We start from the raw sequence: 24,923 nt of genomic DNA on the forward strand, positions 1-24,923 counted from the left end.
TAAATTAAGTCTATTTTATTTTTTTTAAATCTGTTCGAATTTTTTAAAACATATTACATATCTATAATGATGTCATAATAATATAAGCATATAAAATTTCTTTAATTTAGAGTTTTTTCTTTTAAATTCTAATATAGGGATTTTGTTAAGGGATCGAGACCATTTATCATCTCCACCAACATACTATTAGCGTAAATAAAAATAAAAATATAGAATCTAAGAAATGAATTTGAATATTAGCATTGGGTTCCAATTAATATTACCATTTTGATAAATAGCAAAACCTTAATTGATTCAATTATTATGCTTGGGATATCTTTACTATAGGTTTATAAAACTTCTCATCCCATGTTTGAAGTGAAAAAAAAGTATTGCAAGTTATTTTGAAGGCAACTTTCAAGAAAGAAGGATTTATTGAAGAATTAAAATTGTATATATCTATTAGGATATTTGCACTTGGAGGTTGGAAGAAACAAATAATACAAAGTAGTAAAAAAGTTTTAAAGCAATTTGTGAAATAAATGATATTTTATGATATGTTAATCATACATGGTTTAAGCTTTTTCACTTATATAAAAAGTGAGAGATCTGAGTTCAAATTCTCTCCATCAAGATTTTTATCAATTCAATGAGTTAAAGGGAGAACTACTCCTGTTGAATAGCTTGCAGTGTTATTTCTACTCATTGAGTCTTAAAAAACAAAGAAAAGAAAAGGACACCTCATAATAGAGCCTGTAAAACTGAAATTAGGAAGGTTCCCATTCTGAAAGCTTGAAAAGCAACCTGAAGCTTGTGGGTTTTGAAAGTTGGGAATAACATTCAAAAAGATGATCTCAATTCTCAACTGTGAGGAGTGCCTTTAGGTAAACAGGCTGAACCACTATAAAATCCCAGTGATTGATGTTGTCTATTTCCATTTGAATTCCCACACTTGTGTATCTGAATAATGATAATGCTCGTTGATTAAACAGATTTAATTGATTCAATTCCAATAAAGGATACAAGTATACCTTCTTCCTCATTGACCAGGTTCAATTCCTTAGGAGAGTATTTCAGAAATAATATTTCTAAAAATACCAAATTGATACAAGAGGAAAAGAAGACTTGGCCTCGTTGCTTATATAAGCTAACCTGAGAATATCCCTAACTTGCTCTTAGTGCACATAAACTCGTCCATATGAAACTCATACATGTGAATTACTATAACATTTGTACAAGACCTAACACTTCCAAATTCCTCCCTTCCAATACCCTAACCAATACATGCTTGGATGTGCACATAAAAGCATCCATCCGAAGAATCAGAGACAAGCAAAATTTTAACACCTAAGCTTTACAAGTCAGCAATGTAAACCCTAAACAAGCTAATGTTGTGTGATGGTACAAGGAATGACCACTTTCACTAAAAAACATGGAGCTATCAAATGTCCAGTTGATCAATGTCGACCATGCGTGCAGAATTCTGGATAAGCTCCTTGCGGACATCCACCTAAAACAAAAAGCATAAGATAGAAGTTAACCTAAGAAGCATATACATAAAATGTCATCGAAATGATGTGTACTGCAAACCAGCAAGCAATCTGTAAGAATAATTGCAATGATTTGCTAGAAATATTGCTTGTTGCCATGACCATAAGCCATAATACATTCATAGATGCACTCTGGATGATAGTGAATATCATAAGCTAGAAAGCAAGCAAGAAACTCGATGTAACTTACCCGAGCACCCATAAGTGATGAAAATACAACATTTGCCTCTGCTGCATCCTCAAGAACCAATTGCTTGAGCAGCCTTTGCTCTGGATCCATAGTCGTTTCCCACAGTTGTGAAGGCATCATTTCTCCCAAGCCTGTATTTTTGAAAAAAGTACAGAATACACAAATTTTAATCACAAACCAAAAAGTCATGAACACTGGCATAATAGACTGCATCAAATATTTTTCCTGAACAAGTAGCGCATAAGGCACTATTCCATTTGGAATAAACTCACATAAATTCAATCTTCGGAGAAATGGATTTTATATTAAGATGGGAAGTTCCCACTATTGAATGCAGAGGGCAAACAAAACAATAAATAGAATTGTGTTCCTCTTGGTAATAAGAAAAGAATTTCATAGAGAGCAAAATGAGCATCCTAAAACAGTTAATAATTCCCATTCTCATAAAAGAATTGCTTATTTAGTTTGGAGTTGATAATAATATTAATGAAACTGGCATGATAACAAAATATCCATCCATGAATCAGACAAATCGCCAATGTTCTAGTTGAGAGCATAGTTGATAGAATCAAACAATCTGATACAATTTTGCACCCTATGGGACCAATTCAAATCCATGATGTTAGCAACTGAACTGTTCTGAATTATTTCAATTTTGGTCAAGTTCTTCCCACAGTTCAGTTCAGTTAGTTTCTCTTCAAAAAATTTCAGTTATTTGGTTTTTCTCAATTTCAACCAAACCAATTATGCTCATGCCTAATGGATACTCGAACTTTTTCCTAGGAAAATTCACCAGCACAAGCCTGAAATTAAGATTTGTCTTACCTTTAAACCTTTGAATGTTGTATGAAGCATTCTGAGGGAATGAGTTCCTAAGCTTTTGAAGTTCGGTTTCATCATAGCAATAGTAAATTTGTTTTCCCCTTTCAACCTGGTCATTTCAGAGAGACAAATAAATAAACGAAATGAAAAGAAAAGAAATAAACTATAACCATTATTATTGAAAGATAAATTGGCCAAATTCATCACAGGGCCACAGAAAACCTTGTAAAGAGGAGGAACACCGACGTAGATGCAACCTTCATCAAATAAAGCTCTCTACAAGAAAGAAGAACCCCATCATCATAATTTCCATTCAAACTTTATAATGCATTTGAGAGTCAATTCTCTACTTCAAGATCTTTTTTTTCACAATTTTCTCCATTAAATACCTGATATCTAAAGAAAAATGTCAGTAAAAGAGTTCGGATGTGAGCACCATCCACATCAGCATCAGTTAAGATGATGATTTTATGATACCGTAGAGCCTCCTTTTTAAAGTCCTCTCCCTGTAACAAAGAATATATCACACATGAACTAAGCAAGCAGATAAAAGTTACACAGGAATTGTTATCATCATTTAGGGAGGTGGCATGAGGTTAGGACTATAGGAGTCAAGAAGAGACTATGAAACAGAGAGAAAGTATTGAAAACCTTTACTCCAAGTCCAAGGCCAAGAATAAGATTTTGAATCTCTTCATTCTTGTACATTGCAGCTTCATCTTTTCTTTCTATATTCAAAATTTTACCCCTTAAAGGGAGAATAGCCTGCCCAAACACAGTGCAATAATCAATAATAGATGGACATCCACTTAACTCTACATTTTATATAAGATGGTACACTGGACAGGAAGACCAAGCTTATTATCACAGATAAGAATTTACAAACATTACTTCTATCATAAACTCAACTTGGGTTCCAGAATATATTATGCAATTAGTTACAACATATCCATTGGTGCAACCACAGTTTAACACACCAATAATGCAAAAGAGGCCTAGAAAATTCACAAAATTGAAAGGTAGCATTTATCTAGTCAAAGGCTAGCCTAAAATTTCAAGATCAAGAGTATAACAACAGAGTCGCATAGATATCATGCAAGAAAGTGTTCCAACAGCATTAAGGGTATGTTTGCTTCCAGAAAAGTTGACTTCAAATAGCACCTTTTATTTTTAGTTTACATTTTCAAAGAGAAAAAGACAGAATGCACTTTTACCCAGTAAAGTTCTAAAACTAAAAATATTAGACAGGTGAAAATTTGGCATATGTTCTCCATATTCTGTCGATGTTCAGAATATGTACAAACACTTAAGAAAATTTTCTAGTTAGATTTCATTTTTCATCTGGTAATGAATTTTCCATTTCTGTGGAAGTTTTCTTGAAAACAAGAAAAAAAAAAATTGGCCTCTGCAATTGTCTTAACTGGTTTTAACATAAGCAGTTCAGCAGAAAAGAACAAACTATCCATATGTTGTTTAAATGCTTAAATGTATATGCAATAGCTTGAGAATTAAATGTTAGCATTTCTTCCCAAAACCTGAAAACGCCTATCGCGGCCTTGTTTGGCACTTCCACCAGCTGAATCTCCTTCAACTATAAAAATTTCTGCAAGAATCAAAGAATGAAAATTAATAATAATGCTTTTGAACATCTCAAGATCCTATAAGGTCAGAGAACTTTCAGATTATAAAAATGAAAAATTATAGCAACCAGATTCTTCAGGATTTGTTGATGAGCAATCAGCTAGTTTTCCTGGAAGAGACGATGTTCTCAAAACACTCTTTTGTCTCACCAATTCCCTTGCCTTCTTTGCTGCCAAAGCTGCCTAAACAGGGAAACAACAATAACAAAGATAGGGTTTAGGTTTAAAACTAATAGGTAGCCTACATGTCAGAGACACTGCAATAAATTGATTAAGGGAAATGATGGTTAATGATAGCAGAAAATGACGAAAAAGAATATTTAGAAGGGTACCTTAAGAGCATTCAGAGATTTTGAAAGGATCGAATCAAGAACATCTGGGTGCAACTCCAAATACTCGGTAAGATACTCTTGTACAGATTGGTCAACCACTTTTCGCACCTCTGGATTTCCCAACCTTGTCTTTCAGTTGTAGAAAGAAAGATAGAGATGTACGATATTAACAATGAAGAAAAGAAATGAAAAGACCAACATTGCCAAAGAATTAGTAACACAAGAAAAAAGTTCAGTACCTTTGTTTGTCCTTCAAACTCTGGACTTGGAACTTTAACAGATATAATGCATGTTAATCCCTCCCTCACATGTTCACCACTTAGATTAATATCCTTTTCCTGAAAGCATACAATGATGATTAAAAATAATGAGCTATACATGCTTTAATCTGCACTCTACCCATAACAACCCTCTTGAATCGTGATTGAAATCAATCACAAGTATATTATTCTATACAAAAACTCTCACCAGAGCCAATACTTCGGATAATATACAAAAATTTCAGCCTTGTTCTTTTCATTTTCTAGTGATAGTATACAAATTACATCAGTATTTTGCAAAGGCAGGAGAGTGAAAGATTCAAAGGGAATAAAGAGACAGAGATAGAGGTAGCTATGTAGCAGGAAGAAGTGGAAGCATATCACAACCATTCAAGAATAAGATTAAGCAGGCTAAGAAGATAAGGTGTGTGGCATTCAATTCTGTTTACGCATGAATACAAGCACAGGAAGACTCACATTTTATTTTTAAATTGAGTTTCAAATTTTTTCTTTTATCAATTGAAACCTTGAAATCCTTAACGTATCCCATATGATCCCTTTTTGGGAGGATTATTTAACAAACTGAAGTTTTCTAATGGTGGATTTTGGTAGATGATCATTTTAAATCAATGTGCATTTGGATTTGAGTTTCAAATGTAAACTCATAAAAAATATACATGATATCAAATCCAAATACTCAAATGATTTCAAATGAATAAACATCCAAACGGACCTGCAGTGAAATTTCACAGAAGCATTTGATAACTGACAGCATGCCATGTGTATTAGAAGTTCACATCTCAACAAAAACTATTAGTTTATATAGAAAATAGAGAACTTTGAATAGAGAGTAGTCCGCCACCATCCAAACCATAAGAATCCCAAATTTCTTTATTGCAAGTGCATGTCGCTAGCACTCATATCCTGCTGTAAATATTTACAAATCCATATGAAATTTGTCCATATGCAATGTACATAGATCAACTTTGATATCTATCTATACTGCTGTAACCAGAGAGGGGTGAAGGTGTTTGTGTTTCAAAGGTTCAAGAGCTCAAATGATAAACAAAACACACACACACACACACACACACACACACACACACACACTATAAGGGCTTCATTAGAAATTCAGACAAAGTTGGATGACTTCCTAAGGAGTTCTTCCAAAAAATCCCAAGCTTTGCAAAGAAGAAAGTAAATGAAACATGCACACACCTTAATGATCTTTGACTTCTTTCCAAGATTATTAAGAGTTCTAGTTAGTGAAGCCTTGAAACCATCTATATGTGTGCCACCATCAATAGTACGTATGCTATTAGCATATCCCAGTATTGTATCTGAGTACGCATCAGAACACCTAGTTAAGAATGAATGGACAAACTTAAATCACATGGGTCATTGAGTGAATGACTGTTGACATCAGACGAAAATTAATCTCACATAAAATTTTAGGACATAAAAGTGCACTCATTAAATTAAATAGAAGTTGCAACATAAACTAATGAAAAAAAGTTTACCATTGGAGAGCCATATCGATTGTGATCCCATCCATTTCTTTACTAAATCCCACAACATCATGAAGCGGTTTCTAGACCAAACAATAGCAAGTCACCATTCAGTACAACACATAGACTGGAATCCAGAAAAATGACATAATGGAACGAGAAAAAGAAAAAAAAAACAATTCTTTTTTTTTTTTTTTGGGAAGGTGGAACAGGATTAAGCCACCCACCCAATCGGGACTTGTAAATTCAAGCTTTTTAATTTAAGAGGCAGAGCAATTACCATTCATAATATCAAAATAAATTTAGAAATCCAAGTGCATCAATTGTCATCTGATACTCATGGAACTACAGATGCAATTGACTGGACTTTGCTCCAAACAGATCAATGAATCAAATTTTATAATAAATTATCCCAGTCAATGAAAATGAAACTGGTTAATCTTTAGAGTTCACATGCATAATTGAACAGTAAGATATAAACAAAATTAAAATTGTATATCATCTATTCAAATCCAACCTTAACTCCTTAAGGCCATATTTCAAATTTTCAAAAATTCAAAAAGAAGATAAAAAAGAATTTTGTGAATTCATAAGATATGAGTTTGAAGTTCCATGAATAAGCTTTTAACCAAATATTTTCCATCAAAAAACAGATGAACCGGTTGTCATATTTTTCGTAATATGAATTAAAAATTACAAAATTACAAATGCCATACAGTTCATGTGTCACACAGACAATCAATGTATCTACCTACATATGTTTCATTTTTAAAAATACTAAAAATAAAGGTTTTTAATTCAGAACATAATCTTGTTCAATAGGTCAATATGCTAACACAATAATGGGAATGTACTAGAATGGATCAGTGAATAGATAAGATGTAAAAAATAAATATGAACCACCATGGAAATCTAATAACCAAGAATTACAAAAGATAAAAACTGTGCCTGGACAAGCACATACAAATACATTGGTTTATACTGTATCACCATAACCAGGTCTAATCATAAAATCCACGATTTAATAGCAATTTTATCTACCATATATTTCCAAAGTTAAAACAAAGGCATATAAAAAAGTGCAGTTAGTTTAGTCATATAATAAGTTTCATCACTTCTGATGATATGGAAATCCAACCTTCAAAAAGACTGGCTCTCCTCTGCCTGTGAGCTATCATTCAGATTCAACACTATATGTCTCAACCCATATTAGTCTAGAACATGCATAAACTTAGCCGTAAAACCAAACTGCAAGACTAAAATCATGACACCTGTCATTCAAAATTCTATCCTTTCATTGTCAGAAACAATCTTAAAACAAGGAATATTTTTCATCCACCAGGATCAATATATTGTAGGACAAAAAGTTGCTAGCTCGCTGAATGGGAAACTAGTACAAACAAGAATGCAGGAATTACAATAATAGAAAGGAGGATTTGCCAAAAAAATAAAACCTTATCAGTATTAAGCCACTTCACATACTCAACCAATCCTCCTGCAAAGTAATATTCATCATATTGATTCTTCTCTGGATCATTATCTTCTTTTTTAAGAGTGATAGTAAGCTGCAAGAAGAAACATATAATAAAATGAAACAATTAGCTTTGAATTAACAAACTTATCAACCATACAATAAAACAGATAACTATGTTGCTCCAGGGCTTTGGAGTTCGAACCCCAATCTGACCCAATTGGTTATAAAAGAAACAAATAGCTCGTCATTTCTGATTAAAAGTAGCAAATAAAATAGTCCAGTTCCAATTAAAGGTAGTGAATAAAAGATGAGTGGATCACATTCGCATAATAAGAAACACTGGCTTTACCTTTGGATTCAGAAAAGCAAGCTCTCTAACCCTTCCACCTATTGTGTTGTAGTCAAACTGAATTATAGTAGTGAAGACTGCAGAAATATTTGAAAGTCAACAAAGAAAATATATAAATCACAACCATAGGTTATCAGTAGGAATCAGGGAACAAGTATAAATAAACAACCTAGAACAATACGAGGCTTAAAAAATCAAGGAAAACCTTCTTTGTCAGGCCAAAATCTGATGCATGTCCCTTGACGATCCCTTGATTCAGCAGGGAGTGGATAACATGTTAGAATTGTCACAGGGTTCCCGCGAGAATATCTTTGTTTGTATTCCATTCCATTACGCCAAACAGTAACTTCTAATCCCTGTGAAACAATACAAAATCAAGTAACACAAAATGCAAAGGAACAAAGACAAAGCAAGACAAAAAATATGAAGGAACTTGAAAAAAAGAAATGAAAACTTAATATCCGTTACCAATTGTGAATATATCAGTTCATTACAATGTGACTCGCTATTTGAAATCATGTCTAATTCAATATAATTCAATCATTAGACATCAAAATGATAATTCAATACAAACATGGTAAAATCATAAGCTTTATTTTTCTTTTCCAATTCTTAAAAAACATCCTATCTTTACCTTTCGTTTCTTTTCAAATAGTCAACCTATTGCAGGATTCAAGCTATAGAATAAGGCAGTGGAAATTAATAAGTAGTGGGAACCAGAAGAAGGAAACTGACATCAATATTTGACTTTAGACTCAGGAAGACTCCTAAAGCACAAGTTAATTAGAATAATGAAGTAAAACGTTATAATTCTCATGATTGTGGGAAATGGGTGGTTAGATATGAAGTTCAGATGGAATATAATGCATACCTCAGACAACGCATTAACAACTGACAAACCTACACCATGTAATCCACCAGAGACAGTATATCCACTGTTAGAACCACCAAATTTTCCACCAGCATGTAAGACCTACAACATGAGTGCAAAGTCAAAATAAACTCCGTATAAATAAGTATCCTTGTCCAAAAAGATATTCATTATGCAATGGTTTTCCACAATTATTATTCATGTACATGAACATTTAATCCAGTGTCCATAAAATTTTGAATGACTAAATCTAAGTCCTTAAAAATTAAATAGCATACAGCAGACACCATGCCAACCACCACAGACTTAACTTCAGAGGAAACTAATCAGTATGTAATATTACCGTCAGCACAGTCTCCAAAGCAGATTTCTTTGTCACTGGATGCAAGTCAGTGGGAATCTGTATGAAGATAAAAACAAAGAACCATGTAATAATACAAGTAAACAAAGACTCATCAAAGAAATACAATCCACAGCACATACCCCACGCCCATTGTCAGTGATGCTAACTGAGTTGTCAGAATGCAAAACAACATCTACTTTTGAAGCATATCCCGCTTGGGCCTCATCAATTGCATTATCCAATATCTCATAAACCTGAGAGAAAAAAACATTCAATCAACAGAAACCTTTAGTTTTTCAGCTCAGTTATAAATAAGCTTAGAATGGAGACTAGCATCTTCCAGTAGCAAAAGAAATTACCAAATGGTGCAAACCACGAGGCCCAGTACTACCAATGTACATCCCCGGTCTTTTTCTAACAGGTTCTAGGCCTTTCAGCACCTACATTTCAATTAACAATAATTATAGAGAAAGAGAGGTGTAAAGTTAAATCCACCTTCCAAAAATAATCAGTTACAAAACAAAGGAATCACATCCAATAATCATAAGCGCCTATCTGAAAGTCATTGGATACAACACAACCACTTCCAGTTACAAGCACTGCAGGGAAAGGCATTATCAAAATTCAAATAAACTGGACTCTTCATAAAAGCTCAATTCAACTTGTTCATAAAGATTGATAAGCCAGCTCAAGCACCTATAAAAGACTAGTCAAATAAATCAATAAAGCTTGGACTACTGAACTTCAGCTAATTAGGCTTGTGTAGCTCATTTGTATACTCGTAAGACAATTTGTAAATATATCAGGACAGCATTAGCGCCGCTAGAATGGCAGGTGTTATAATGTAAACCAAAATTTCTGAAGCTTACGAGATATATATGCATTCCAGAAATCTACCTGAATTTGATCAGAACCATAAGCCTTGGAGCTTGTGCTTTCTTGAACAGATTCAGTTGTAGTGCTTGAAGACATGAAAGCCTTAGGTGAAACTGCATTTTGAACTAAAAATTGACTTGAAACCGACTTCAATGGAAAACTCACCCTGAAATTATATATATACCCAAAAAGAAATGCATTAAACTCACCGTGATAAAAAAAAAAAAATGTTACATTTTAGTTATAGAGGCCACGTAGCAAACAAAACGAATTCCAAATTTTGAATTTGATCAGATTTTTTTTTTTTTTTTTGAAGAATTAGAGTGTATTTGAATTTATACTTCAAAAAAATTTTGAACCCATGCACAAGAATCTAACCACTCAAGAAAATAACCAGAAAAATCCATATGTTATGTATTTAAGCTCTCATATCGTTTCAAATATATAATATGGTAAAGCTGAACATTGTTCAGCTATCTCTTAACTGTTTCTACGAAAAAAATAGTTTCCTTTCCTTCCTTCTTTTTAACTCATTTTCCCGAGAAACAAACAGTTCAAAAAAATATATATCACCAAAAAGAAAAAAGAGAGAATGTAGAGGGAAAACCTGTGCTTGGAGGAAAGCAAGGGGCGAGAGGTTGAGGAGAGAGAACAAAAAGAGTTACGCATAAAAGTAGGAGAAGAAGGAGAGCATCGAGAGGCCATTATTACACGAAGAAGAAGAAGAGGAATATTACGAGGCTTTAGAAGGAGAGCCATCTGCAATTTGGGGTTTTCACAGACTCCCTCTGAAGCTACACAAAATGAAAAGATGGATAAAACTGCATTTCTTTTTTTTTCCCTCCATCGAAATTAGGGCTTCAATTTGTGGCCTTATTTCAGCCCAATCAGGAATTTGGGCCCGGCCCATTTTGTATACAATTGTATCTCATAATTCTCTATTCTCTACCAATTTTCTTTTTTAAATTAGTCTTGTGCGTGTCGGGTAAATTATATTAACGATAGTTTAACTTCACACTTAATTCTATGACGTCACATAATATTATTTTATTATTTTTTAGTCACTAAATTTTGATTTTTATTTCAACCGGAGGTTATCACCAAATTCCAATTATCAAAAATACCAACATAGTACTAAAAAACATATTTTCTTCAAATACATTAATTTAAAATTTACCTATTAATTTATTTAACAAATAATGTCATTTATATGAAACAAATCTAAAATAAAATAAAATAACACTCTGCCATTTGTGTTTTGTAAAACATGAAGCAACATTAATTCCAAAAGTAACAGAAATCCATTCATTTTGTTCTATGTAATTCCATCTTCAGAAAGGGCTATCGCCTGAAAATTACATTCACTTGTTACCAAAACGTAAAACCTGAAAGCAATAATAAGTTACATAGCTTCTCCAGTAGAACTATACATTTTTTTTTTTTCAAGTTTCCTCTATAACTTTAAAAATAATTAATAACACACCTTGTACATTAGTTTCGCGACAAGCTTGATCTTTATGATTCTCAATTTCAATAATTTTGATACAAAAGATATACACCACATGATGATTCTGTTGGAAACCTAGAGTCAGTTCTTTACAAATAGGCTACCTGGCTGAGACAATTCAATTGCAGCTGAAGATAGGAAGATTAGATATCCGACAATCATACAAATTTAGCAGCATGGCTAAGTCATCAAAGATTCCCATGTCCGGTCATTGTTGCAATTGCATCAATTACCTATGAATTTCTTGGATTCCTGAAATATACCAAAATTTATTACTAGCAATATCACAGAAAGTGACTGCATAGTCATTCTAGATAAATTCACCGGAATATTCTACATGTGATATGTATTCGCATGTATAGACATGCAAATCCTCTATGCTAGAAATATATTATGACAAAAAATGATTTCAATCTCTCACTTTGGCACTTCCATGCTTTTAGCTAATAAATCCTACAAAGGAAATAAACATTAACCCAATATAATTTACAATCATTCAACAAAAGCACAAGTTAAATACTAACCTAATGTGATGATACTTTGAAACATTGTTGTTGTTCCTTAACTTTCACAAATCAAATGACAATATTTAAATTTGAAACCACTAGTATAACATGTCAAATGCTTCTTCTCATAAGTATTCTTCAAGTCTAGAACATATTCTAACTAGTAAAAACGGGTAATATTAACCTTAACGTGTTATTTCACATACTAAGTTCAGGAGTTGACAGGTATCTAACTTCAAACCAACTAACTCTCCCTCTCTCTGCATTGTATAGAGACGAGCAAGAATAAAAAGAGCTAACATAAATCCAAAACAATATCTGAGGACCAACCTATACAAGAAATCCGTCATCTTAGTGGATATTAACAGTTCTCTTTCAAATGTGCAGCTTAATTTTGTGTTTTGGTGGATAGCTCCCATTCATAACAAGAATAATAATAATAATACCTTGCAGAAAGTAAATGAGCAGCCCTGGGAGCACTACTGCGCCGTGTCCTATGATCATGCTCCTTGCTAACCCGCATAGCAGCAACTTCCTTTTCCCTGGCAGCAGCTTCCCTTCGCATCTTTTTTGCCTCAACTTCCATTGCTTTGCTTAATGTATCAACCTTCTTTGCCAACATCTGTTTTATTCCACATTTGAAAAAGCAAAGCCCATCACTTTTAAGAAATAAAGGCAGTGCAAACAATTGAGCTTAGTTTCTAACCTCAATGGCATCATCCTTGTCATTGAGGCTTTGATCCTTTTCATGGCAAGCTTTTCTCAAGGTTATCACCTCTTTCTGTAAAATATCATACAAAATTCCTGAAACATAATCCTCGTGCTCAGATTTTGACTTTTCCATTGGCATCCCATTCAAATGCTTCTCACATTTGACAACAGTCTGACTGCTTTGAGTCTGATTGCTAGCAATGGTGACAGCATTATCTAGATTAATCTTTTCTGGAATAGACTTATCTGAGTCCAGTGATCCACTACCCTCTTCAAATGAACTTGATGACGCCTCTGCATGTCTTAATAATGTGGCAGCACTGTTGGATTGGTAAGAGCCAACTTGTAGATTTGATGCTTTCCTTAACAAATAGCCATTGGATGATGACCTAGAAACACTCTCAGCTCCACCAAGAGACTGGCGCCGTGAGGGCCCATTGCATGTGCTTCTTACTTCAGATGGGCCACGTGAATTACCATTAGATGCTTTAAGCCTTTCCTCCAAGACCTTGAACCGTAATTGGTATCTTTCCTAAGCAATCAACAAATCAATATGATGTTTAGAAGTGAAAATTAAAGAAAATGAAGAAAGTGGATTACTTGAATGGGTACTCACTTTCAACTGAGCTTCTGCCTTTGCAGTGCGCTCAGCAACTGCCAATTTATCTTTAAGCTGTTGCATTTCCCCCTACAAGAGAACAGAAAATCGAATACGTAAATTGAATGAAGTCCCGCATGATTTGTTGCTTTTATACTAGGCAGCGCCAATATCTCTTATTATGTCAATTATGGGAAATGCTTTCTCAGTTCTCTTTCATTCTTACACTCAGCAACAGATATTAGGACAACACCAGAGCCACAATAAGTGATTGGTCTTTCGCCCTGCCATGTGCCATGAAAGCAATCTAGCAAAATTTTTAGATCACAGCCTGTCATTTATTGATGATCCTATTGAAATATAACAGAACAACTGATTTGAAACTAATTTCCACAATGATACTCGCAATACTATATTAACGCAAGATATATTGGAGAACTTAGGAGGAAAAAATCACTGATGTCTTAAGTTACCTGAAAAAATCTTCTTTCTTCAAGCCATTGCTTGACAGGCATAACTTTGTCATTGCCATCTTTCCACTCATTTGCAACTACAGTAGCAACTCTGTTTGCACTAACCTTTGCCCGGGCTACTTCACGTTCCAGAATTTTTCTCTCCTCCTGTGCAAAGATAGAAGTCAGAAGCAATTTGGAGCACCAGCAATAAACTCAGAATAGCAGCTTCTATTGGAAGAAAAGAAGTTCCAAAACTTTGCACTCATTACATTCATTTCTTGCACTTTTCTCTGGTAATCCCGCACAGCATTAGCAGCTGCCCCTCCAGCTAAGACAGCCTCCTCAAGCTCACGAACAGTTTGGGTAAGCTTTTCAACCTCAGAAACCTTTTGGCGATGCATTTTGTCAAGGATTTTATTCTCTTCCTGGCATATGTACAAGGGCAAGTCAAATAGACCAGTGTATGCCACTCATTGATAGCTGCCAATGAATTTCCATGCATGGCCAGCAGAATAATTTAAAAAAGACAAACCTGGCATATTTCAATTTGCTTCATTAGCTCTTGGTTTTTGTTTTGCAGATCATCAACTAAGGATGCTTTTGCCAGAGCCATTTGAACAGTTTTCTCAGCCTCAACTAGAGCAGCCTCCTTAGATTTGGTGAGCCGATCAAGTGCTCTGTTGTCATCTTGCAATTTTGCTGCCTAAACAGGTCAAAATATCATGCATGTGTTGAGCCTCATTAATCTTCACCTTGACTACATGATATAAAATTTGTGAAAACAGCTAGAAAGCCAGCTTTGAAATCTAATATGTTAAACAATTTCACAGGAAACAGAATGTCAAAGGATTAGCATGCATGTTGTGTCAGTAAAAACACTATCCCATGGATAAAGGGAGTAGTGAAACCTATGGGGAAAAGTTCTAATTGTACCTCGAGCCTAGCCAACTTTAGTTCAGCCTCCAGCGGTGTGATAATGGCTTCAATTGGAGGCATGTCATCATCTTTCTGAGCTGCATGTACTCTTCGAAGTGTGGCCTCTGCAGCAAATTGCGCAGCCAAAGCTGATTTTTTCTCGTCATTTATTTTCTTAATCTCAAGGTTCTGCAAGCATAAAACACTCCGTATTTTGAGCAGAAATGGCTTCCAAAGCTAGGTTACAAACGCAAACTCACTCACTAGTCTGATAAAGGCAATAACTTCAAGCATTACCTTGCTTTCAAGGAGAGCTTCAGAAGCTTTCTGCTTTTCATCCAATTTGTTTAGTTCATCTGTAAGCTGAGATTATAATAAACACAGTGAAACTGAGCAAGTGAGAACCCTTATCATGTGGATAAAATTAAATATTTTTCAACACTTCAAACTCCTAAATATTTGAGATTAAAAATTGTTAGAGATTGCATCAGTAACCTTTTCACAAGTGATACTGTGAGAAGGAAAGGAATATCGACAAATAATGATATATGTATTGATGAAACTAACAGTTCAGTATTAGTTGCTAAGCTCATTGAGATCTTTTAAATTGCTAAATGAAAACTTCTACTTGATCCACAAATATCTCATTTTTTATGGTAGACAGTTCTATGAAAAGGTTTATATCCAAGAAAAAAATTCCACTTACATGTTTACAAAATTTTGACTGCCTGAGAAAAGGATTGACAACTCTTGTTAACATCAAGCAAGTAATTCACCATTGAGTTTTCCATTCAAAAGTACGAAAGGTTGCTATGTTCTTTTCAACAACAAAGCCTTATTCAACTCTTAAATCTTACAATAACAAAGAACCAACATATCAAAAGCAACTTTTATTACATTGTCATTCTCAAAAGATGTTAATTGGAGTGAAAAGGTAACAAAGTTCCATGAGAAAACACTGTCACCCACTATAAAAACTTTCTTCTAGAAACAATAATCTATACAGTAGCCACTGGTTCAAGAGACAAAATACTCGGAATAAAAACTCGTTTTAAGTATTTACCACTAGGATTTAATTTCAACAACTGTAACCTTAATTCTATCTCAGCCAAAACGAATCATAATACTAAAGAAAAATTACATTCTTGAATATCTAACCTTCCACCTAAATAGTGAATTATGCACTCAACATCATTAGGCTATCTATAGAGTTTCTTGTATCTAGAAATTTTATAACTTGCACCAGGTCAAACAACCAACTTTCACAGTAGACACAGTCCCTCAACTATAAAGGGCATAAGATATCACATTCAAAAGCAATTTGAAGTTAATAATACATTATAAATAAAATTGTGGGGTTCAAATATATTGATTTCCAATTCTCAACCAAAAACTGTATGACAAACTGTGAGGCATCTGAATATGCCCTAAGCCTCTTTAACAAAACCTTTTGCAGCTACTGATGACCTCGAAAAATTTTAGGCTTGATATTTATATATATTACCTCTTCAACTGCCTTCTCTTTCAAGCGTTCTGAATTTTTCAAGGACTTGATTTCTGCAAGGGCTTCTCCCAGTTCCCTATCTTTATCTGCAAACATATGACACCATATATATAATGGATCCCATGGTTGTTTCATTACGTGATTAACATCAAAAGAACTGAAAGCATGAGACAACTAGGTTTTTGTTTCTTTTAACACTTCAAAATATGTAACTAGTGCTACTCAAGCTCCCGTTGATCACTGGACTTCATTTATTTATTTGTGGAAACACAGTTAGGGCCATAATTGAAGTAGCAAACTAAACACAATAAAGCAGATATTTCAAAACAGGAGGAAAGTAGAACACAATCAGTAACAAATATGAGGAAAAAGAAATTCATAATAATAGACAATAAGACTATCTTTGAGTAACGAAAACAGTAAAAAGGAAGTGATCAATCCCTTAAAAATTCCACAACTTGTACCTAATTACTAGTAATTTTACATTCAATTAAAAGGTACAAACAGAGTTCAGATCAATAGAAGTAGCAGCATAGAATGCTAGGGTCTTAACATTTTCATTCCTTGAACAAATTCTTCTTCCTTTTTTCACAAATCAGAAAAGTGCAACTAATAATAAAGATAATTAAGAATTTATGATTGCCAATTCCTCGTATCAAAAATATCACTCGTTATCTGAAAATAATAGTCCAAATTACTAATTTGGGATGCCCTGTATTAATTGTCCACTTATTTTAGTAAAAAGTCAACACGTTAAAAGGTTATTTTGCTGACAATACCTTCAAATAACTTAAACACTTAAGGATAAGATTAGTAAACTAACAAAAAATGCTTCATTCAAAAATCTTTTCCCAATCTCCTTAATTGGACTGTAATTTCGGGATGGAGGGAGTATTTCTTTTCTTTTTCTTCTTTTTAGATCTTGAGGAGGAAATGTTTAATGAAGATTTGCAATCTGATAACAACAGAATTTGATAGATGGAATTACTGATTCCCCAATAATAAATCACACTAATTTCATTAGAGAACAATTGGAAGTTGCTGAAATTTATACTTTTTATTTAAAAATGTTTACGAAATGACAATTTTATTAAAACAACATAAACCAATCAACAGTAAGAAAACACAAAAAAGACAATAGGAAGTTAATGTTTTGCGAAGATTACAACAATTATGAACAAAACGAACAGCCAAATAATTATTATGCCAGAAATGGAAATTGAACCAAAGAGAAAACCTTTTCTGTCTGTAAAGTATATATTAGTTTGGCCAATTAATTCATTCATGTATTTAAGGAGCTTGATTTTGATCAATTAACATATTTATAGCTATAATTCTCACTTTCTTTTTCTTAATTTCAATAATACCGGCACAAGATGCCAACTTCCAGATAGAAGTAACAAAAGAAAACACATGTTTGGCTGGTTTTCTCGATAAAACAAGATTTTCTTTTCCTGGAAACATTACCTCGAACTTCATTCTCGAGCCGGTTGAGCTCGACACGAATGGGATCGGAGCCGTGCAAAAGAGTGATGATATCATCAACATCTGAACCGGCTCGGGAGATGGTTGCAACGGCGTTGGCATTGAGCTTCGGCTTGCGTGCCTTGAGGGAAGCCGATGATGTAAGAACCGGCTTGGCTTCACCGTTGCCGGCAATGTTGTAGTTGCTCGCCATCGGAGACAGAGAGAAAGAGAAGATCTGACACTGCCTAGCTCATACAACGTTACAGTGGAGCTAACAAAACCAGAATATTGAACCAGAGAAAAAGTTTAGCCAGAAAGAGAGTTTTGAGCAGTAATATATATATAGGGGAGATTAAGGAGGGGTTTAGGCGGGGGTTTAAACAAGAGAAAAAGATTAGTTTAAAAACTGTTAACACAGTTAAGAGAGACATAGATGTAGTGTCATGTGTCTACGTTTATAACATGCAACCTTTTCTCTAGCTGCTCATCATCATCGTACATATGATCTACACAACAATTCTAGATAATGGCAATGGACGTTTGATGCATACGAAGTGTTGTGATTCTAAAATTGTATAATGAGGGCAGTTTCACATTATAATTTTTGGAAAACTTCAACAAGTATATGATATTGATTTACTTGAGCATGAATCGAAAATTGAATGAATTTAAGATGGGAAATTACATTTGATATATATGGAAAAGTATGGATTAAATTTGTATGTTTAGGAATTGAATTTTTATTCGGTAAAATTTATATTTAAAATTTCAGTATTTTCTTATGAGATTTCGGCTATCAAACTCTTTTAAATATATTTTTTTTATCGTTTAGATGAGGAATGGATATAAAAGAATTAATGCATAAAGTTTTTTAGAATATAGATGAAGCTAAAATTAAGCAACTCATATATGTTCGATATCCGCAATCATCTTAAGAGACCGATGAATAAAAGATTATTTAGAATGAATATGTGAATGCAAGTTTGAATTTTTAAGTGAAAAATTATCTAAAATTTATTCTCTTAAACTTCAAATTATTAATCATGAGGTGTTAAATTTCTTTACTAAAAATTTTTAAAACGGTGGTTGTGAAAATTTCAATGATTAATAAGTAACTAATAATGCCATTAGTTTTCAATGTATTTGATAGGTAAGAGACATGAAATTGACATTGATTAAGTCACAGAGAATCACATAATTAAGAGAGACAACAAATTCTATCAGAATCACATAATTAAGAGAGACAACAAATTCTATCTTAAAGTATCCATATCTTGTAAATATCAGAGGTTTTGATGAAATTTAGTTTAGCCTTAGTTTTACTACTTGGGAAAAAGGGTCCCACGTTACAGTTAGACCTGATACACCAGAACCCCACCTTATCTCACCACACGTGTATCCAATGGCTAATGTTCATTTGTTTTTTTATCAACGGTCAAATTTTAATTGGTTCCGCTACCACACTACGTCTTGAAATTACCGTTTGTAGTGATGGCATGTAATACACTCTTCGTCCCCCCACCAAAGGGCACTGGCCGGAAAGCGAGATTGTTCTTTAGCCCTTTTCTTTTCTTTTCTTTAATAATTTCTGATTAGGTTGAATTATTATTTAATCCCTTTTTTTGGCTAATTTTTTGATTAATCAACTAATAGAAAACTCAGAGAGAAACACTTTTCTGCTAATTTTGCTTTCAAGATAAAGAAAATAAAAATTTTCTATATATATATATATATATATATATATATACCAAATTGATTTTTGAAAGAAACGTCCTGAATTGTATTTTTAATCAAAACTATACTCTCCGTTTAAAACATAGATATACTAATTATTGAACTATTGGCTAATTTTTGTGAATTAAATGTGCTAAAAAAATATTTTGTATTTGATAAATATAGCAGCTAAAATAATATTGTTGATTATATTAAATAATGCTTACCAAAATAATGAAAATTCCTCAACATGAAAAAATAATTACCGGGCATCATTAACATATTAGATTTATTTTTATTTATATATACTACAAAATAAAACATTTTATACGAGCAATCAATCAACTATTCTAATAATAATGATATGTTTAAGGATATGTAAGAATAAAATATTAAATTTTATCGAGATATATCAACATTAATTATATAGTTTCACATGCGAAAATTTGGATTCGGGAATTTATTATTATTATTATTATTATTATTATTATTAAGAAAAAGGTCAAAAAAAAAAAAAATTATGATGATAGAAGTAAGAAATGAGAGGCGGTGATGAAGATGGAGCGTGGGAAGAAGAATGGAAGCGAAAAGAGAAAGCAAGGATAGCATATATATACGTAGCAGTGGAGAGTATGAGATATCTTAAAAGAAAAGGCGAAGAATGGAATGCAATGGGACAAGCGCACATGCGATTGGGAAAAAGCATACACCACCGCATGACAAAGCCTGTAGTATTGATCTGCTCTCTCTAACCAATTGTTTAGGGTCCCCTCTTCTCCTTTTTCTTTTTCTAAATTTTGAAAAAAAATAAATTATTATTATTATTTAGTCTTTAAAATTTGATTTAATTACCAAATTGATCCATTCATTTTAAAACCAATTAAATAAATTTTCCCCTTTGCTTTCTTTAACAAAATTTAGGTATTTCACTTAAATAATTAACATTTCTATTACATAAATAAAATAAACTAAAGAACTTTTCATAAATTATGTGACCATTCACCTATTTGAGTTTTAATAAAGCATATCCCCTTCTATTACTCTTTTGTTTTTAAATAAAAAGTCAATTTGATTCTTAACTTTTTTTTTTTTTAAAATTATCCATATAATTTTCAGTAAAAATTATTTTGTATAGGTTTAAAAAAATATCTTAAAATAAAAAGACATATTTTCACACTCAATTAGCCCCAGTCAAAGGATTTATTATTTCAAATAAAAAAATTATGATGAAATAGTAATTTGTACTTAATAAATAATAATAATAATAAATAACAATAAAGTGGTCAATATCAAATATCATTTGTAGAACGAACCCAAATCATGTTTATTTTAGATAGTCTTTCTCTCTATTTTTTCTATATTCTTTATATCTTCTATATTTTTATAACAAATTATTTATTAAAATTCTATTGCAAAAATTGCATTTCATTAAAATGTAATTTGAGAACCAACCAACCAAACATGGATAAAAAGAACTTTTGGCAATATTAGTAGACCATAGGAATAGCAGTCAACAGCAAAGACTTTCTTTGACATTTCTATTTGTTAATTGTTATTGGACAAAGCGGCCAAGCTAAATTATAGCCATTCAATTCTTCTTCTTCTTCTTCTTCTTCTCTAGTTTCCACCTACAGATAGAAGTAGACCCATCACAATTTCCATGGCAGAATTCTGTTTTCACTCCACTCTTTATCTTCTCTTTCTCATCAAATTCCTTTCTCTTTTGCTTCTTTTATCATCTCCTTCCTCTGCAGCAGCTAATTTCTTGATAAACTGTGGAGGGCCTAATGTTTCTCTTTCTGATGACTGGACTTTTCTAGCTGATGACACGAGTTCTAGTTCTTTCTCTGTAAAAGGTGGTGAATCTATCGAAAACAGCTCTATATTACCATCTGACACTTCTCCTCTCTATCAAACAGCAAGAATTTTCCATCAACCGTCATATTTTGAGCTCAATATCGCTGATATTGGCAATTATTTAGTCCGTCTTCATTTCTTCACATTCAAATCCAAGAAGACTGCTTTTTCCAATGCTTTCTTCAATGTTTTGGACTCAAAAAAGAATGAAATAGGTTGTCAGACCTGGTGACTTCAATTTTCAAGCCCCTAGAGTTTTGGGTTATTCCCAACACCACACTAGTAAATCCTCAGAGAGAGACAAACACTATCCATGCATAAAAACATTGTATACAGAAAACACCAAAATCAAGATTTTATCTACAAATCATGGTGAACGACCTAGGAAAAATCTAAACCAATTTCAAAATATCAAAAGACCTCAACATATCATATGGTCATAATATAACACGAATGGAAAAACAGGGGAAAAAATGGGAAAAAATAACTCCTGCTTGATAAAAATTGAAGGGTGCCAACCAATTTTGCCAGAAAAGAAAAAGGGTTTAGTAATCATATTTCTCAAGTTCTTTTGTCCCTCTTTCCGCAGAAGGGGAGAGGGTTCATTTCTACTTATTCACTGTTTTGAATTTTTTCTTTCTTCGTCTTTTTTCTCTCTTAATTCTTGTAAACCAAGCATTTATTTCCACATTCACTCCTAACAGAATTTACGAGAGTTGAATAAAAGAAACTAAAGCACAGTATCCTCAAGAATTACGACTTAACTTCAAAATCTACAGGATATTGATTTGTATGTGCATACTAGACTAATAAAATGAAATCCTAAGTGGGATTAGAATAAGAAAATGAATATAATCAATCATTTTGCTCAGCCCAGAACACTGGAAAAGCTAATTTGAAATTTCAAGGATCCAGACGCACATTTGACCAAGATTTCTTTTAACCCTCAATGGCGAACATAGAGAAAGAAAAACATGACTAACTCTAGGAGAAAAATACCTGGCGAAGGAACCCCTCTAGTGTTCCTAGCTTTCCCATGGCCATGGCCATCTGACCCATATAGTTTGCTACATTCCTAGAAGAACCTGACGAACCAGGGGTGCCACTGGCCAATGTCTCAGCCAGGGATTGCTGCAGTGCTTCCATTCCTTGTGACAAAGCATCTTCTGCCTGTTGGGATGATTGTTGCAAGCTGTAGATGCCCATCAACTGTTGCTCAGTTAGAGGCTCCAGTTGATTCACAAGAAGCTAAACCAATTTCAGAAATTCCAGTTCAGTTCAGAAAACAGAAAATGAAATGCGTTCTTTTAATCCATAAGGACGGAGAGAGAAGGCAAATAACAATTAGGAAACTATAAGAAGTTAATTCAACAGAGAAGTTGGATGAAGGTCGACTATTAAATACTTCAGCAATCACAAAATTCTGAACCACTGGTTTGTGCATTGGGCATTACAATGTTTAGATGAATGCAGAAAATATTGTTCAGCGTTTTCCTAATCTCAAAATGGTAAATCAACATTCCAGAACTAAAAATCAGGAAAATGAAAAATTCCAAGGCTCTGCTTATGATACAAATATTTTGGGATGCTACCTATTCTATCCCTGTTGCAGAGTTTGAAACTGGACCCCAAGGTTTCAGTGCGAAAGCCATGAATGTTAAGGGAAAAATATAACCCGACTGCAAGAGGTAAAAGAGCATAATATTATCCTTTTACAAACCAATTCCCCCTGCACACACACACACACACCCATAAAAAAAAAAAAAAAAAAAAAAAAAAAAAAAAAAGGAAAAATCCCAACACCCAAAGCATTATAATAATTGATAACATTAAGCAAACAAAAACACAGTGGTATTAACTGAAGCTGCAAGTCTGCAACTCACCAGCTCCTCCTCAGAAAAGAGGCAGACATATTATATGGCCCACCACAAAGAAAAATAATATTCTCACACAATAATGTGCCAATCCGCATAATCTCATGGTATTTGGTCATGTTGATGTGTTGGATTTGAACCATTATATTTTGGTTCCTCTTCTCACAGTTTTCTGTGATGTGGGACTTTGGATGATATCCCCAACAGAAACACTATGACAAAACTCACCTTCAGGAGTTCGGATGAGCGGAAGCCACCAATCCACATGAAACAACACTCGGCTGGTGTCTTCCACATATCTGACAATATGTGGAAAACATCAGCTTTCCCTGGAGTGCCCTTCAGCCTGAAAATGTCGTTGAAGTGTGCTATGACATTGTCAACAATCGTTCGAAGTTCAGTGTCTCCTGCATGTGAATTGACTGCAGTTCTCAGTTCATTTATCTGCCGGTTGTGCTCTTCTAGCCGCCGTGCATATTCTACGTCAACGGTCAAAATTTTAATTTGTTCCGCTACCAAACTACGTTTTGAAATTACCGTTTGTAGTGATGGCATGTAATAGACTCTTCCTCCCCCACCAAAGGGCACTGGCCGGAAAGCAAGATTGTTCTTTAGCCCTTTTCTTTTCTTTTCTTTAATATTTTCTGATTAGGTTGAATTATTATTTAATCCCTTTTTTGGCTAAGTTTTTGATTAATCAACTAATAGAAAACTTAGAGAGAAACACTTTTCTGCTAATTTTGCATTCAAGATAAAAAAAATAAAAATTTTCCTATATATATATATATACAAAATTGATTTTTGAAAGAAACGTCCTGAATTGTATTTTCAATCAAAACTATACTCTCCATTTAAAACATTGATCTACTAATTATTGAACTATTGGCTAATTTTTGTGAATTAAATATGCTAAAAAGAATATTTTGTATTTGATAATATAGCGGCTAAAATAACATTGTTGATTATATTAAATCATGTTTACCAAAACGGTGAAAGTTCTTCAACGTGAAAAACCAATTACCGGGTATTATTAACATATTAGATTTATTTTTATTTATATATACTACAAAATATGTAATTTGAATGAAAAAAACCCAGACTATTTTAGTAAAGTATGTGGGTCCCAATTGGCAAAAAATAATAGTTTGGGCCTTCCAATAAAAGAATTAGGCCTTTAAGTGATAAAACTGGTATAATTCAGGGACCAAATTAAATTTTATCGCCTTAATTTCAGGTTGGCTGCCATACTTTTTTTTTTATTTGCTCTATTTGCTACAAAACAGGAATTGCTTGCTCATGAGTCGTGAGGTATTCTTTGTTTATCAGGTTCTATTTGATTTTTCTTAAATTTTTTTTTTATAGACTGAAATAAACATAAACACTTTAATTATATGGAACTTACGTTTATGGGAGAAACTACGAAAATTTTCTTCGTTCATAAGAATTATATACTCGATCTCTTATTTAAGAAATCTGAGTCTTTTCTGCTCAAACCAATTTCCATTAGTGTAAATAAAATTATCTTATTACATTAGTATTGGTTAAAAAAATTTAAATTTTAAAATAATTAAGATAGGAAAAATAGCCTAATCTAGTAGTAGAAGGCACAACAAAATCAAAAA

At 33.1% G+C, this 24,923-nt stretch overlaps 3 protein-coding genes across 5 annotated transcripts; all 3 read right to left on the bottom strand.

Moving 5' to 3' along the window:
- Nucleotides 1-1,035: 1,035 nt before the first annotated feature.
- Nucleotides 1,036-11,003, bottom strand: LOC105642353 (DNA gyrase subunit B, chloroplastic/mitochondrial). Its single transcript, XM_012227169.4, has 21 exons — nt 10,802-11,003; nt 10,216-10,360; nt 9,678-9,758; nt 9,459-9,572; nt 9,319-9,375; nt 8,976-9,077; nt 8,310-8,460; nt 8,105-8,181; nt 7,736-7,846; nt 6,294-6,364; nt 5,992-6,133; nt 4,753-4,851; nt 4,514-4,642; nt 4,250-4,364; nt 4,077-4,144; nt 3,193-3,306; nt 2,931-3,047; nt 2,764-2,817; nt 2,545-2,650; nt 1,720-1,850; nt 1,036-1,489 (listed from the first exon to the last, which is right to left on the bottom strand). The coding sequence occupies exons 1-21, from the start codon at nt 10,951-10,953 to the stop codon at nt 1,421-1,423; spliced, it is 2,205 nt and encodes a 734-aa protein (XP_012082559.1). The 5' UTR covers nt 10,954-11,003; the 3' UTR covers nt 1,036-1,420.
- A 469-nt stretch (nt 11,004-11,472) lies between these two features.
- LOC105642354 (microtubule-associated protein 70-1) lies at nt 11,473-18,189 on the bottom strand. Its single transcript, XM_089718086.1, has 11 exons — nt 17,858-18,189; nt 16,391-16,476; nt 15,184-15,249; nt 14,905-15,075; nt 14,504-14,674; nt 14,241-14,396; nt 13,990-14,136; nt 13,535-13,606; nt 12,914-13,450; nt 12,654-12,829; nt 11,473-11,953 (listed from the first exon to the last, which is right to left on the bottom strand). Exons 1-11 carry the CDS (start codon nt 18,066-18,068, stop codon nt 11,935-11,937), a joined length of 1,812 nt encoding a protein of 603 aa, XP_089574212.1. The 5' UTR covers nt 18,069-18,189; the 3' UTR covers nt 11,473-11,934.
- A 2,843-nt stretch (nt 18,190-21,032) lies between these two features.
- LOC149498008 (transcription factor TGA2.2-like) lies at nt 21,033-23,930 on the bottom strand. 3 transcript variants are annotated; one of them, XM_089718089.1, is made up of 3 exons: nt 23,530-23,930; nt 22,427-22,675; nt 21,033-21,676 (listed from the first exon to the last, which is right to left on the bottom strand). In XM_089718089.1, exons 1-3 carry the CDS (start codon nt 23,854-23,856, stop codon nt 21,662-21,664), a joined length of 591 nt encoding a protein of 196 aa, XP_089574215.1. In that variant the 5' UTR covers nt 23,857-23,930; the 3' UTR covers nt 21,033-21,661. The 3 variants fall into 3 exon arrangements, with proteins under 3 accessions (XP_089574215.1, XP_089574214.1, XP_089574213.1); XM_089718088.1 differs by having other exon boundaries at nt 21,033-21,607; nt 23,530-23,929; XM_089718087.1 differs by having other exon boundaries at nt 21,033-21,622; nt 23,530-23,929.
- Nucleotides 23,931-24,923: the final 993 nt, after the last annotated feature.

Source organism: Jatropha curcas, chromosome 2 (genome assembly GCF_041381405.1).
Source record: "Jatropha curcas cultivar XTBG-Jc1 chromosome 2, XTBG_Jcur_1.0, whole genome shotgun sequence".
Taxonomy (NCBI): Eukaryota; Viridiplantae; Streptophyta; class Magnoliopsida; order Malpighiales; family Euphorbiaceae; genus Jatropha; species Jatropha curcas.